At 39.1% G+C, this 15,679-nt stretch overlaps 1 protein-coding gene and 1 pseudogene across 1 annotated transcript; one reads left to right on the top strand and one right to left on the bottom strand.

The window, feature by feature from the left end:
- Positions 1-236: 236 nt before the first annotated feature.
- On the bottom strand, positions 237-756 carry LOC126960145 (60S ribosomal protein L21-like; annotated as a pseudogene).
- Positions 757-2,122: 1,366 nt separating this feature from the next.
- LOC126959211 (olfactory receptor 11H12-like) lies at positions 2,123-3,064 on the top strand. Its single transcript, XM_050798143.1, has one exon. It carries the CDS (start codon positions 2,123-2,125, stop codon positions 3,062-3,064), a length of 942 nt encoding a protein of 313 aa, XP_050654100.1.
- The last annotated feature ends 12,615 nt before the right edge of the window (positions 3,065-15,679 follow it).

Below are 15,679 nucleotides of genomic sequence, written 5' to 3'. Positions count from 1 at the left end.
TCAATTGCTTTAAATAGTGTAAGTTCCCCCAAACACAGGCAAATTGAATCGAAGGGTGCTGAGAGAATTTACAGATGTGATTTCAAAACCATTATTGATTTTCTTAAAGAAACCTGGAGAATGGAAGAAAATTTTTAAAAACTTAAACTGAGCCAAAGTATTTTAATGCCATAAAGTACAAAAGTTGCTTCTATTTAATAATGTATGACAGAATGTTTTCCAGAGATACAATCTCATTTTTTTTCTTACAGTCCAGAGGTCTTTTTTTTTTTTTTTTTTAACACCTATTATGCTATGAATTCATAGGGAATAGGTTCCAGCAGCTCAGGCTCCTTTCTACTGGTTCTCACAAAGTGTGCTTGTCCGGGTGGCACATGGTGGCAAGTTGAACCCAGGTACCTTTTTCTTTGGCTTCTTTCTTTTTCTGATCATTTTCGCGTTTCAGGAAGCTATCTTGGCTCTTAGAGTGCTGAATGTGTTCAAAACGCATGTTAATTCTCTTGGCAAGAATCTTGCCCTTCTTTTGTTTACAACAATGCCAACAGCATACTGGGTCACACTGTAGACTCTTCCAGTTTCGCCATGGTGACACTTGTGGGGCATTCCTTTTTGAATAGCACCCCTTCCCTTGATGTCTACAATATCACCTTTCTTATAGATTCACATATGCGTGGCCAAAGGAACAACCCCATGTTTTCTAAAAGGCCTAGAGAACATATATCTGGTGCCACTCCTCTTTCTCTTTGTGTTCATCATTTTGGTGAAGTACTGGAAGATGGTGGTTCCGGCCGAAAGGCTGCAATGTCATTTTCAACACCTTTGTACCATTTATCTATTTTTAGCTTAGCTATCTGTATACAAGTGTTGCTAACAAGAAATGTTAACATGAAAAGGCATTTTTTCATGTCCTACATATTTTAATCAGACTTATATGAAACATACAAGAAATGTTTCTCAAATAAAATAAAATAGAAAGGAAAGCTAATGCTTTGAAAGACAATGCAAAGCAAAAAAGATCTCAATAGACTGAAACCATTGGTACAAATCAATCATTAACCTCCCTCTCTTCAAAAACTCAACAACACGAGTATCAGATAGGGCCAATCTGATTTTAAATCAATCTATTTGTCTTGTGGGCAACTCTCAGTGCTTTAGTAAAATGCAAAACCTCAATAAAAGTCAAAAGCATAAAGTAATTGACCACAAAAACTAATGTTCACTTAAGTCTGCATGAGTTTCTAAAGCAAAAAAGGTTATAGCACCTCTGCTCTGTGTCAATCACACAGTATAAGCGGTATTATGTTCAGTTTTAGTACATCATATTTTCAGAAAAACATGATCAATCAAAGGAAGGCTACCAGGATGATGAGCATCTTGAAATCACACCATATTCAATTGAAGAAACCAAGAGTGCTCAGTCTAAATAGAAAAGACTCAAAGAGGACATGGTTGCCTTCCTCAAATATTTTTCAATGCTGCTGTATAGACTTATTCTGAGCACAATATAGCAAAAAGAACAAATTATGCCCAGTGTTGCCACTTACTGTGCATCTGGGCTGGTTACTCAACCCTCCTGTGGCTCAATTATTACTTCTATAATTATTGGAAGAGTAAGAAGGGTAATGCATGTTTAAAATCCTAACAGAGTATGTGCATAGGATGGGCATGTTATAAGTGTTAGTTTCCCCTTTCTGAGGCAGAAGTGAGACCAAAACAATAAATCAACACTGACATCTCAGTTTAGCTTTAGCCAGCCACCTATATGTATCGTCTATCATGTTCTCCAAAGCTCACCGGGCAGCCGAGTGAGAATGCAGAAAGGAAATTTTGAATTTTTATTTTTATTTTAATTCCAATAAAACTTTTTCAAAACTTTACCAATTTTTATTATGTTGATGGACGGTAGTTTATAGATAATTTGTAAGTGAATAGTCTTATACAGAAGGCTATACTCAATAACTGTATTGTGGTGTCTGATTAAAACAGAAGTAGAAACCACTGGCCTAGTCTATACCCGCTTCCCTATGACCAGGAAAGTGTGCTTGCTCTCCTGCGGAGGAATTGGGAAGAATAATTCCCTCTGGATATGTAATTTGTGCTAATCCTCACAGGATGGCAGAAAATGACCTCAGAGGCCAGAAATATCTCCGACACTGTGAGTGACTTCATCCTCCTGGGCTTCTCTTGCCGCTGGGAAATACGGATCTTCCTCTTTTTCACATTCTTTGTGACTTACATACTGACTCTCCTTGGAAACCTGGCTATCATGTGTGCAGTGAGCTGGGACCACCGGCTCCACACCCCCATGTACATTCTGCTGGCCAACTTCTCCTTCCTGGAGATATGCTATGTCAACTCTGATGTGCCCAACATGCTAGCCAACTTCCTTTCCAAAAACAAAACCATTTCCTTTGCTCGATGCCTCCTCCAGTTGTACTTCTTCTTCTCACTGGGCACAACTGAATGCTTATTTCTCTCCATCATGGCCTATGACCGGTTCCTGGCAATCTGTCGCCCCCTACACTATCCTACTGTCATGACTATAAAGTTTTGTAGCAGCCTGATCATCTTTTGCTGGGTCTGCGGTTTCCTCTGGTTTCTAGTCCCAGTTATACGCATTACCCAGCTGCCATTTTGTGGCCCAAACGTGATTGATGACTTTCTATGTGACCTCAGTCCCCTGCTGGCCCTGGCATCAGCCTGTGTCCCAATCCCAGGGACTGTTCTCATATGCGGTACCATGAGTTCCCTCCTCATCTTTGCCACCTTTTTCTACATTATTGGCTCCTATACCCTGGTGCTGAGGTCTGTGATGCAGGTACCCTCTGCTGCTGGCCAGAAGAAAGCCTTCTCCACCTGCTCCTCACACCTGGCTGTCGTGTTTTTATTTTATGGCTCAGTCATGATGACATATGTGAGCCCAGGGTCAGGACAAGCAGAAAGCATGCAGAAGTTCACAACTTTGTTCTACTCAGTTTTGACCCCTTTGTTCAATCCCATGATCTACAGCCTCCGGAATAAAGAAATGAAGGATGCCTTGAAGAAAGTTCTAGGAGGCTCCTAAAATTGGTCTGTGATGTTAGTGAGTTATTCCCAAGTAAGTTCAGACTGTGAGCCCCCTAGCGGTGAAGAGCTGAGAAACTGGCAAGTAGATGTGAACTTTTCAAAGGACCCATGTAAAAATCCTCAATGCCATGTTATCAATGAAGCCTTTCTCCAGGCAGAATTAATTGCCTCTTCTACAGCACATTACCTGCACTTCTATTTAAAATGTCTTTCATTCTTTCTTGTATTACACTTGTGTCTTCACATGTGTATTTACAATTGTCTTTTTTTTTACAATTTACAAATGTGTCTTCACATGCCTCCCATCCTTATTAGATTTTAAGTTCCTTGAGAGCAGGAACTATGCTTTATTAATTTCTGTAAGTCCAGAACCTAACACAGTACCTAGCGTATATGTCAATAATATCAATTTAAATAAAACAAATATATTTCTTCATATTTCCTTATTAGTTTCTATCATTTTTCATGGTCAGGACAATATCTAAAAAAACCATACAAACTCTGTAACAATCTAAATTTTATATGTTTTATACATGAAATGAAAAGAACTTTCATATAAGAACATGAGGTCAACCTTGACTGGTAGGACGAGCCATTACCTGATAATCAAATCAATGGAAAAGTTTTACCAGATGAAAGTGAATGTCTAAGAAATCATCTCCTTCCTTCCCCTTGTCAATCCCTTTGTCTGATGTCAGTTGCATTATTTCATTTTCTTCTTACTAACCATGCTTCCACTCCTGTATATTTTAAAATATGTCCCACAATCCTTGCTAATGAAAGTGTGGTCTTTGATCATCAGCTGGGCATCACTGGAGAGCTTTTTAGAAGGCAGAATCTAAGGACTCTGTCCTAGGCCTATTGAATCAGAATCTGTGTTTTAAGGACATCCTTAGTGGATTTATTTGCACATTAAAGTTTAAGAAGCATTTATCTACAAGAAATTCTCTGAAAGAGTCACAGTAATCACAACCACATGTAGGACTTCCTATTGACACCTACCTTTATTTGAACAATAGTTCTCAACCTACTGACTCAGAATTGGGAGTTGGAGCCAAAGTACAACCATTTTGAAAAGTTCCCTCAGAAGATTGTAATAAACAGAGAGGGTTAAGAACCACTGCATTGGAATTTAGGAATTTCCACACTCTACAATAACACAAGATAAGACCATATCTACATTTCTTTTCTTTTCAGAACCCACCCTGGTACCAATCAACCAAATTAGATTTAAACAATGTTTCTGGACCCCGCTAAGGGTTGGGCTGCTATTTCTCATGGCCCAATAATGAGATGCAGATAAACTGGGAAGGAAGAGAGTTTTTATTTCTGTAACTAGGTACAGGGAGAAGGCCTGGAAATTATCGCCAGACCAACTCAAAATTACAAAGTTTTTCAGAGCTTATATACCTTCTAAGCTATATGTCTACATGTAAGTGGGCATTCATCTAAAGACATAGTGATTAACTTCTTTTAATCTGTAACTAAGGTCTGCGTCCTGAAGACCTTCTGCTAGAGCCTCAGTAAGTTTACTTAATCTAAATGGGTTTAGGTGCTGGGGTGGTTACCCTTATCTTGTCTCTTGCTAAATCACAGAGGTTTGGGGAGTTTCTTCAGACCTCCAATAAACTTGTTTGTGGAGGACTGGGGAGTTTCTTCAGACCCCCAATGAAACTTGTTTAATGCTGAGTATGTCCCGTTAAGAATTCCTTCATTATTTTGTCATGCTTTAAGGCCCAGGAAAGGCCTAGGCAAAACTCTTGATGGGTTTTTGTTACATTCCAGCCTTTGTTTAAGGGCATTGGCTTTTTTAGCTTCAAATATTTAACTTTACCACTCAGTCAGTATGGAAACAGTTGTGATGGAGGCCTGTGTCAGTGAAACCTGGCCTGCCACAATAAGATGTGTTATAACCCAACTATAGTGTCCGTCACTTTGCTAAAAAATGTTGTATCCAACGTGGAGGAATAGGAACACTTTTACACTGTTGGTGGGAGTGTAAATTAATTCAACCATTGTGGAAGACATGTGGTGATCCCTCAAGGATCTAGAACTAGAAATACCATTTGACCCAGCAATCCCATTACTGCGTATATACCCAAAGGATTATAAATCATGCTACTATAAAGAAACATGCACCCATATGTTTATTGTGACACTATTCACAATACCATAGACTTGGAACCAACCCAAATGTCCATCAATGATAGACTGGATTAAGAAAATGTGTCACATATACACCATGGAGTACTATGCAGCCATAAAAAAGGATGAGTTCATTTCCTTTGCCAGGACATGGATAAAGCTTGAAACCATCATTCTCAACAAACTATCACAAGGACAGAAAACCAAACACTGCATGTTCTCACTCATAGGTGGGAATTGAAAAATGAGATCACTTGGATACAGGGCAGGGAACATCACACACGGGGGCCTCTCGGGGAGTGGGGGGGTTGGGGGAGGGATAGGATTAGGAGAAATACCTAATGTAAATGATGAGTTGATGGGTGCAGCAAACCAACATGGCACATGTATACCTATGTATCAAACCTGCACGTTGTGCACATGTACCCCAGAACTTAAAGTATAATTTTAAAAAATGTTGTGTCCAAAATAGGTGTCTCTTTTGAATGTTCTTTATATGCTTGTATTTGGAAGATTACACATAGTAAAAAGGATTGAGAATATGAAGAAAAGTTTGTGTGGCAACTTATGCAATCATTCATTTAAAATATTTCTGAGAAAAACTATCTCAGCATTGTACTAGCTTTTGGATTATCCCAGATTATCAAAATTTCCTTCCTTCCCTCAGGGAGGTCACAACTCTATAATGGAAATAAACTTTTTTAACCTTTCTTGTTCAGTAACAGTTTGATTCAAATATAATTCATATACCATACACTTCACCCTTTTAAAGTGCACAATTCAGTGTTTTTTAGTTCATTTACATAGTTGTGCAACTACTAGCACAATAAACTTTAGGATAAGGTCACCACCCACTTCCCTGCCCCCCAAAAAACAATTCCAAACCCATTAGCAGTCACTCCCTGGAAACCACTAATTTATTTTCTGTCTCTATGGATTCACCTATTCTGGGTATGGTCCTAATACCAAAACCAGGAAAGGACCTAACAAAAAATAGAACTGCAGACCAACATCCCTGATGAAGATAGATGCAAAAATCCTTAACAAAAAACTAGCTGACTGAATCCAACAGCATATCGAAAAGATATTCCACCACGATCAAGTGGATTTCATACCAGGGATGCAGGGATGATTTCGCATATGCAAGTTAATAAATGTGATACACCACATAAACAGAATTAAAAACAAACATCACATGATCATCTCAATAGACTCAGAAAAAGCATTCGACGAAAATCCAGCATCCCTTTATGATCAAAACTCTTAGCAAAATTGGCATATAAGGGACATAATTCAGTGTAATAAAACCCGTTTATGACAAACCCACAGCCAACATAATACTGAATGGGGAAAAGTTGAAAGCATTCCCTCTGAGAACTAGAACAAGACAAGGATGCCCATTGTCACCACTTTATTGAACATAGTACTGGAAGTCCTAGCCAGAGCAACCAGACAAGAGAAAGAAATAAAGGGCATCCAAATCAGTAAAGAGGAAGTTAAGCACTCTTTGCTGATGATATGATTGTATACGTGGAAAACCCTAAACACTCCTCCAAAAAGCTCCTAGAACTGATCAATGAATTCAGCAAAGTTTCAGGATACAAAATCAATCTACACAGATCAATAGCCCTGCTATACACCAACCGTGACCAAGCCGAGAATCAAATCAAGAACTCAACCCCTTTTACAATAGCTGTGTGCACGCACAAACACACACACACACACACACACACACACACACACACAACTTAGGAATATACCTAACCAAAGAGGTAGAAAACAAAGGAGTATTGCTCTACAAGAAAAACTACAAAACACTGCTGAAAGAAATCATAGACAACATAAACAAATGGAAACACATTCCATGCTAATAAGTGGGTAGAATCAATATTGTGAAAATGATCATACTGCCGAAAGTATTCTACAAAGTCAATGCAATTCCCACCAAAATACCACCTTCATTCTTCACAGAACTAGAAAAAACAATCCTAAAATTCATATGAAACCAAAAAAGAGCCTGCATAACCAAAGCAAGACTAAGAAAAAAGAATAAATCTGGAGGCATCACATTACCTGATTTCAAACTACACTATAAGACCATAGTCACCAAAACAGCATGGTTTACAGCATGGCTGTAAACCCAAACATTTACAGCCAACTGATCTACTACAAAGCAAACAAAAACATAAAGTGCGGAAAGGATTCCCTATTCAACAAATGGTGCTGGTATAATTGGCTAACCACACTTAGGAGAATAAAACTGGATCCTTATCTCTCACCTTCTACAAAAATCAACTCAAGATGGATCAAGGACTTAAATCTAAGACCTAAAAAAATAAAAATTCTAGGAAATAACATCAGAAAAGCCCTTCTAGACATTGGCTTAGGCAAGGATTTCATGACCAGGAACCCAAAAGCAAATGTAATACAAACAAAGATAAACAGACAGCACTTAATTAAACTAAAGAGCTTTTGTACAGCAAAAGGAAAAGTCAGCAGAGTAAACAGACAATCCACAGAGTGGAAGAAAATCTTCACAATCTATACATCCAACAAAGGACTAATATCCAGAATCTAAAACAAACTCAAACAAATCAGCAAGAAAAAAAATAATCCCATCAAAAAGTAGGCTAAGACCACGAATAGACAATTCTCAAAAGAAGATATCCAAATGGCAAACAAACATATGAGAAAATGCTCAACATCATCAATGGTCAGGAAATGCAAATCAAAACCACAATGCAATACCACCTGACTCCCACAAGAATGGTCATAATCAAAAAATCAAAAAATAACAGATGTTGGCATACATGCAGTAAAAAGGGAACATGTCTGCACTGCTGGTGGGAATGTAAACTAGTACAACCACAAAGAAAACAGTGTGGAGATTACTTAAAGAACCAAAAATAGAACTACCATTTGATCCACCAATCCCACTACTGGGTATCTACCCAGAGGAAAAGAAGTCATTATACAGAAAAGATACTTGCACATGCATATTTATAGCCGCACAATTCGCAATTTCAAAAATGTGGAACCAGCCCAAATGCCCATCAATCAACGAGTGGATAAAGAAACTGTGGTGTATGTATATCATGGAGTACTACTCAGCCATAAAAAGGAATGAATTAATGGCATTCGCAGCAACCTGGATGGGATTAGCAACTATCATCCTAAGTGAAGTAATTCAGGAATGGAAAACCAAACATCGTATGTTCTCACTCGTAAGTGGGAGCTAAGCTATGAGGAAGCAAAGGCATAAGAATGATCAATGGACTTTGAGGACTCAGAGGGAAAGAGTGGGAAGGGGGTGAGGGATAAAATACTATAAATTGGATTCTGTGTATACTTCTTGAGAGATGCGTGCACCAAAATCTCACAAATCACCACTAAAGAATTTACTCATGTAACCAAATACCACCTGTTCCCCCCAAAACCTATGGAATTAGAACATTTTTTAAAATAAAAATAAAGACACATATATTCTCAGATCAATCCCAGAAATGGAAAAGGGATATAGAAAGAACATAAAAGAGACAAAGAGTAATACAGATACTCCTGAACACTATTAAACTGATGAGCCTCCTCATCTACTTTTCCAGTTCACTTTCTCCACAGGGCTTGACCCTCCCACTGCAAGTCATTCATAGTGGTGTTTGCAATGTACTGAATGTTTATGTTCCTCTAAAATTCATACGCCGGGCGTGGTGGCTCACGCCTGTAATCCCAGCACTTCAGGAGGCCGAGGCGGGTGGATCAGGAGGTCAGGAGATCGAGACCATCCTGACTAACACAACCCCGTCTCTACTAAAAATACAAAAAATTAGCCGGGCGTGGTGGCGGGTGCCTGTAGTCCCAGCTACTCGGGAGGCTGAGGCAGGAGAATGGCGTGAACCCGGGAGGCGGAGCTTGCCGTGAGCCGAGATAGCGCCACTGCACTCCAGTCTGGGCGACAGAGCGAGACTCCGTCTCAAAAAAAAAAAAATTATACCCTGAAATTGTAACCCCTAAGATGATGGTGTTAGGAGGTGGAGTATTTGGGAGGTGATTAAGTCATGAAGGCAGCCCCTTCAGATGTGGCATTAATGTCCTCATAAAAGAAACCCAAGGAACCCGTTGCCCTTCCACCACATGTGGAAGGACACAGCAAGATGGCACCATTTATGAACCAGGAAGTAGGCCCTCCCCAGAGTGAATTTGCTGGCACCTTGATCTTAGACTTTCCAGCCTCGAAAACTGAGAAATCAATTTCTATTGTTACAAGCTGACCAGTTTCTTATAGAAGCCCAAATGGACTAAATATGCTTTGACATTTTCTGGAGGGTAAAATTACTCCTACACATGTTGTTGGAGCTGCCACTGTGTGCTTGGGTGGTTTGGTTTTATCAAGATGTAGAGACACCTGCAAGAAATCTGGGAAGTGGGATAGAAAAATTAAGGAGGCTTCACTGCAAACTGCCATATTTACCAGGCTGAGGACTTTGAAATATTTTGAAACACAAATAGAAACAAGGAAGTGAGCTGAATTCATCAGTGTTTTAAATGAAAACTTATGACACAGTCGGGAGAATGAAGAGATAAGACATCAGTTGTGTTTAATGATCTGCCGCTCTGATAAGGATAGGAAACCTCAGCACCCTGCTCCAGTTATATCTGGTCAAAGAGGGCTCTGGTTTAACTGACTACAGCTAGGAACATCCTTTGACTTGGAAAGTGTCCCTAGATGTAGCTGTCTTCTTAGAGAGATGTAAATGAAGTCTCATGGAGAAACTTTCTGCTTCACGGCCACCTTATTCTATGTTAGGTTTGTCAGTGCCATTTAGTCAAAGATCTCAGGAATACCTGATGAACAAGTTGTGCTTATCACTCAGCATAGCAAGGGATAACATATTGCAAAGGGGAATCCTGGAATGTCTCAGTATGAAGATGTTAGAAAGAACCTTTTACAGGATTTGTGCTATGGTTAGGTGATTTCGGGGAGGGTCTAAGGAAGTGGTAGTTTGCTCCAGTTGGATACTGTCAGAAAGCAAGGGCAGTTCTATGAGTAAGGTTTTTGTTTGTTTGTTTGTTTGTTTGTTGTTGTTTGTTTTTTACTTTAAGTTCTGGGATACATGTGCAGAACGTGCAGGTTTGTTACATAGGTATACATGTGCCATGGTGGTTTGCTGCACCTATCAACCCGTCATCTGTTTTAAGCCCCACATGCATTAGGTATTTGTATAACTAGGTATTTTAACAAATCTAATCTACACAGAAAGCAGAGAAGAAAGAGAATAAAGCTGTAATTGGCTTTTTTCTGAAAGATAGCAGTCACTTATTTTAGAATGTTTGATATTTTACGGATAGCAGTAATCTTGTTTTTGTCTATTAGACAAGATAATGAAGTGGTCTTGTTTTGTCTCATTTTATTACTGTCTCAGAGAGAACTTGACTGAGGGTGTATTCTGTGAGATTACGTCCAACGAAAAAATAGCTATGAGTGTCAAACCAGCTTGAATATCTTGGAGATTTGCTGTAATATCAAATAAGTTATAGATGTCTGGGGCTGTTTTTCTAACTTCGAGCTTGTAAGATTTTTTCATTGGCCACATGGTAGTCACAGTTAGGGAGTTAGAGATATGTTATTGGTTGATTGGTTAATCAGTCAATTGATTTATTAATATTGTGTTCCACCTGTGAGAGGTTTGAAGAAAGGCAAAGGCACTATTTCAATTTTCTTAGAAAAAATAAACAGAAATTAAGGAATGCCCCCAAGGGATGTAAATAACAAGCACAGAACTGTCTCTTGACACTGTTCTCCTTTTAAAAGCAGAAAATGTGTCCTCAAAGATCAGAATATACAGGCTAACTTACTTCTGGGAGGATCTATTTACACCCCTCCATCCTTCAGCAAACAAAGTCAAGAATCCTTATCAGAATTTCCACCCTTTTTCTCCTCTCTAATTATTACCAAAAAGACTACCACTTTACTCTAAGAAAATATAAAAGAAATATCTGAGAATCTTCGTTTGGGACTTTCATTGCTGATACAGGTAAAAAGATGGTAGACTTTCCAGCCTTGAGAACTGAGAAATCAATTTCTATTGTTACAAGAATAGAAAAGTCATATAGTATAGTTGCAGAATCTAATAGGCTCTACCCACACCTCTCTTTGAATTCACCACAACCACACACATACAACCAATATTTCTTAAGCTCTTACTAATCAGGCACTGGTCAAGGTACTCCATTTCATACAGTAATCTTTGCAACAGCCCTTAAAGAAGGCATAATTATGACCATTTTATAGTTAAGGAAACTAAGAAAGTATTAACTTCCTACAACTAGTAAAGAAAACTCTTGACTCTAAATCCAGGACTTTTTCTATCTTGTACAGCTGCCTACCACTTGTCCCAATCTGGAAAATTATCTTATCCTTACTTTTTAAAGAACTTTCTAGAAACAGATTGCCCAACATTACAGACATGGCAGCCCCCTCACTGAACCTGCGCAAACAAACAAGAGGAGGCAAGTGTGCTGTCATGAGACGTCTCTGGGCTGGCTGAGGAGGAGGGGTCAGCCAAGTTAGATGTCCAGACTTCTACCATATTGAACTTTGGGGGAACACTAAAGTATCAGGGAAATGCCTTCGTATCATGCTGCATGTGACACAGCTTGGCTCATTCAATCATAGTCTTTCTTCACCCTGCTTTCTGGGGTTAACTAATTTAATGAGTAAACAGATTTTTTAAGTAGTTTTTGTTGTTAATTAACTTGGTCCAAGCAGCCTGGGTACAAAAACACAATGTTGTGCCCGTGTTCACAGTGCCCTCTACAGTCAATGCAGGGTGAATCCACTAGATTTTTTCTTTCTCTTTTGTTTTGTTTTTTTACTTTCTTTTCTTTTTTTTTCAATCCAGCTGGGATTTGTGGCAGGTAAACATCATAGTTTCTTCTGCACAGAAGAGATAAGTAATAAAAGGTGAGTAACAATACAGTCTGGTTAAGACTGTTAACTCAAAAGAACATAAAGTCATTATGCAAAAGTATAACCACCCAAAGTCATTCTGCCTTGAGGTGTTCCCAAACAGTGATTGGAAAAGGAAGCAAAAATACGTAAAGTTTTTTTCTTATTTTCAAGTTTCCTGTTAAACCTATCTTAACATTGGATCACTGATATCAGGTTCTACTGTTTATATAACTAGAATAGGAACCAATGGACTTTGCAGACTCATATTCCCAACCAGACAATCAAAGACCTGTTTCAACAAGACAAAATTAAACCTGATTCTATTCCTCAGCTCTATCTACCTTGATGGATGGGGAACTATTTTAACAGAAGTGAGAAGCAGCTACCTACTATTAATTTGAACATTTTACTCCTAAAATTGGTAAACTGTGTTACCAAATAGCATGAATCAATGACTTAGTTCACTATCTCAAAAGGGAAAAGTGATTTCAAATAGTTCCAAGGGTCTTTTGTTCCACAGACACACAATCTGAGTCATCCTTGCCCAAAAGTATTGTGTGGATGTGATCCCTTTCTGGGAAATAAGAAAGTGTATTTATGTATTCATTCATTTTATGGATATTTATTGAAAGCTTTCTAAGTACAAAGCACTGTGCTAATGCCTAATCATCTCTGGTAAAGTAACTTCTCAAATTGATTTCAAGCCCATGACAAAATTCTATTTGAAACTTGATGCTCAGGAAGATGCTGTTGAGTGAGTCAGTTCAAAGAATTCTCCCTGGGTAGGGGCATATAGGAAAAGTAAAAGATACAGTAAAGAATGCCTGGTTTAAATAGTAAGATTGATAACAGAACTCATCTCAACAGTCAATGAACTTCCCAGAGAGGCTATAAATTACATCATGCCTTGAAATGTTCTCCTCAGCCACGCTTGAGGACAGTTTTCTTTATCACTTCTGCAATATTTTATCTTGAAAGCAAAATGATTTTGATATAACCACCTACTTTAAATAAAAGTACTACCAAGAAGATAACTATCCACGGTAATATTACCAAAAGAAAAAAAAAAGAAATTGTTAAAATGTAATCTATATATCATTCTGAAGACTCTAGTAAATACAGACTTTAATGTTAGAGAAGGATATTGATAATGAGAACTCTAATATACTGCCAATGGTAGTGAAAAATAGTCCAATAATTATAGAAAACTTTAGCTTAATTTTCTACAGTTGAAGATATACACCTCCTATGATCCAGCTAATAGAAATGCATGTACATGTGAACCAGGAGAGATAAATTATATGGTCATAGTGTAGTGGGAAATCAGGACTGGAGAGACCAACTGCAGTTCAAGGGGGTATATTTTAGGTGTACATCGGCTCAGCAGACATGCATTCTGAAAGTGTGAGCAGCAAAGAAAGAAAAGGAACGCCTTGGGCCGGGTGCGGTGGCTCAAGCCTGTAATCTCAGCACTTTGGGAGGCAGAGGCGGGCAGATCACGAGGTCCGGAGATCGAGACCATCCTGGCTAACACGGTGAAACCCTGTCTCTACTGAAAATACAAAAAATTAGCCAGGCGTGGTGGTGGGCGCCTGTAGTCCCAGCTACTCGGGAGGCTCAGGCAAGAGAATAGTGTGAATCCGGGAGGCGGAGTTTGCAGTGAGCCGAGATCGCGCCACTGCACTCCAGCCTGGGCGACAGAGCAAGACTCCGTCTCAAAAAAAAAAGAAAGAAAAAGAAAGAAAGAAAAAGAAAACAAACGACTTTTATGCACCTTGAGGCGGGAATTACATGATACAGGAAGCTGGCTTACAAAAGCGAGAACAAAACAATTAATTATCAGGTGACATTCTTAGGACTCAGCTTATATCTTGGGAAAACATGTCTTGCAACTCATGCTTATCTATCTTGTGACCTTGCAGCTGCACAGCAAGAAAAACAGGAGCTTACAGAACTTAGAAAATACGTGGAGGAGAGATATGGTTAATGCTTCACAGACCTTACAGAGGAGCAGGTAATATTCTTTCTTAACTCTTACTTCAGGGGAGGGGGGCTACTTCATGCCCATTCTAGCTTAACCTTACACTGTAAATTTAATTTCTCTTAATATTTCCACTTTAATAGTAACATTACCCCCTAACAGCCCCAAACTGGAAGTAAACCAAAATATTTATCTGTTGTAGAATGTTTAAGTAAGTGATGGTTCCGGTCAGGCGCAGTGGCTCAGGACTGTAATCCCAACACTGTGGGAGCCCGAGGCAGGCAGTATCACTTGAGCTCAGGAGTTCCAGACCAGCCTGGGCAACATGGCAAAACCCTGTCTCCACCAAAAAACAAATACAAAAAACAAAAATCAATAAAATTAGCGGGGCATGGTGGCACGATCCTGTGGTCCTAGCTACTCAGGAGGCTGAGGCGGGAAGATTTCTTGAGCCCGGATGGCAGAGGCTGCAGTGAGCCAAGATGGTGCACTGCACTCCAGCCTGAGTGACAGAGAGCGACCCTATCTCAATCTTTTTAAAAAGTAATGGTTCATTCTTGCAATGTAACAGTATAGAGCAGTAAAAAATTGTCAGAATACAGATATATGCAACAACATGACTTTCAAAAACTTACTGTTGAACAAAGAAACCATCCAAACGTATAATAGTATGATCTCATTTATGCAAAGAACAAAAGCAAGCAAAACATAATACTGTACTATTATTTAGAGGTGCATGCTTAGTTACTCAATTGTAAAGAAAAACAAGGAAGTGATGATCATAAAGAAGAAAGAGTGTTATGATTAGAAGGAGGGAAGGGCAGAGAGTGATGGGGATGGGGCATGTGAGGAGATTCTAGGACACAATATTTTATTTCTTGACCTCAGTGGTAGTTACAATGATGTTTCCATTATGATCTTTTATTAAGATGAATATTTATGTATTATGCATGTTTCCATACATTTCACAATAAGGAAACTTCTGTGTTTATTCATGATACTGACTTGTAGTATATTTTATAGACCAACAACTATTGTCCAAGTGGACAATATCTCAGGATTAGACAAAAATAGTCACTACTGGCCAGGCACAGGTGGCTCAGGATGGTAATCTCAGCATTTTGGGAGGCCAAGGCACGAGGATTAATTGACAAGACCAGCCTGAGCAATATGGGAAGACTCCTTCTCTACAAATACTTTTGAAATTTTCTTGGTATGGTGGCACATAACACATGGTGGTCCCAGCTACCCAGGAGGCTGAGGCAGGATTGCTTGAGCTAGGGAGGTCAATGCTGCAGTGAGTCATGATTGCGTCACTGCATTCTAGCCTGGGCAACAGAGCAAGACCCTGAATCAAATGTGTGTGTGTGTGTGTGTGTGTGTGTGTGTGTGTGTGTGTGTGTAGAGAGAGAGAGAGAGTCACTATTGATAGATGTGCTTATTGCATTCCCAGAGATAGCTTAAATATAAATCTGAGTTCCCATCTATCCTTTCACTGTCATCCAGTAACTGCTAGTGATTTTACAGGTCACAGGCAC

Source organism: Macaca thibetana, chromosome 7 (assembly GCF_024542745.1).
Source record: "Macaca thibetana thibetana isolate TM-01 chromosome 7, ASM2454274v1, whole genome shotgun sequence".
Classification (NCBI taxonomy): domain Eukaryota; kingdom Metazoa; phylum Chordata; class Mammalia; order Primates; family Cercopithecidae; genus Macaca; species Macaca thibetana.
This window is presented reverse-complemented; position numbering and strand designations above follow the sequence as displayed.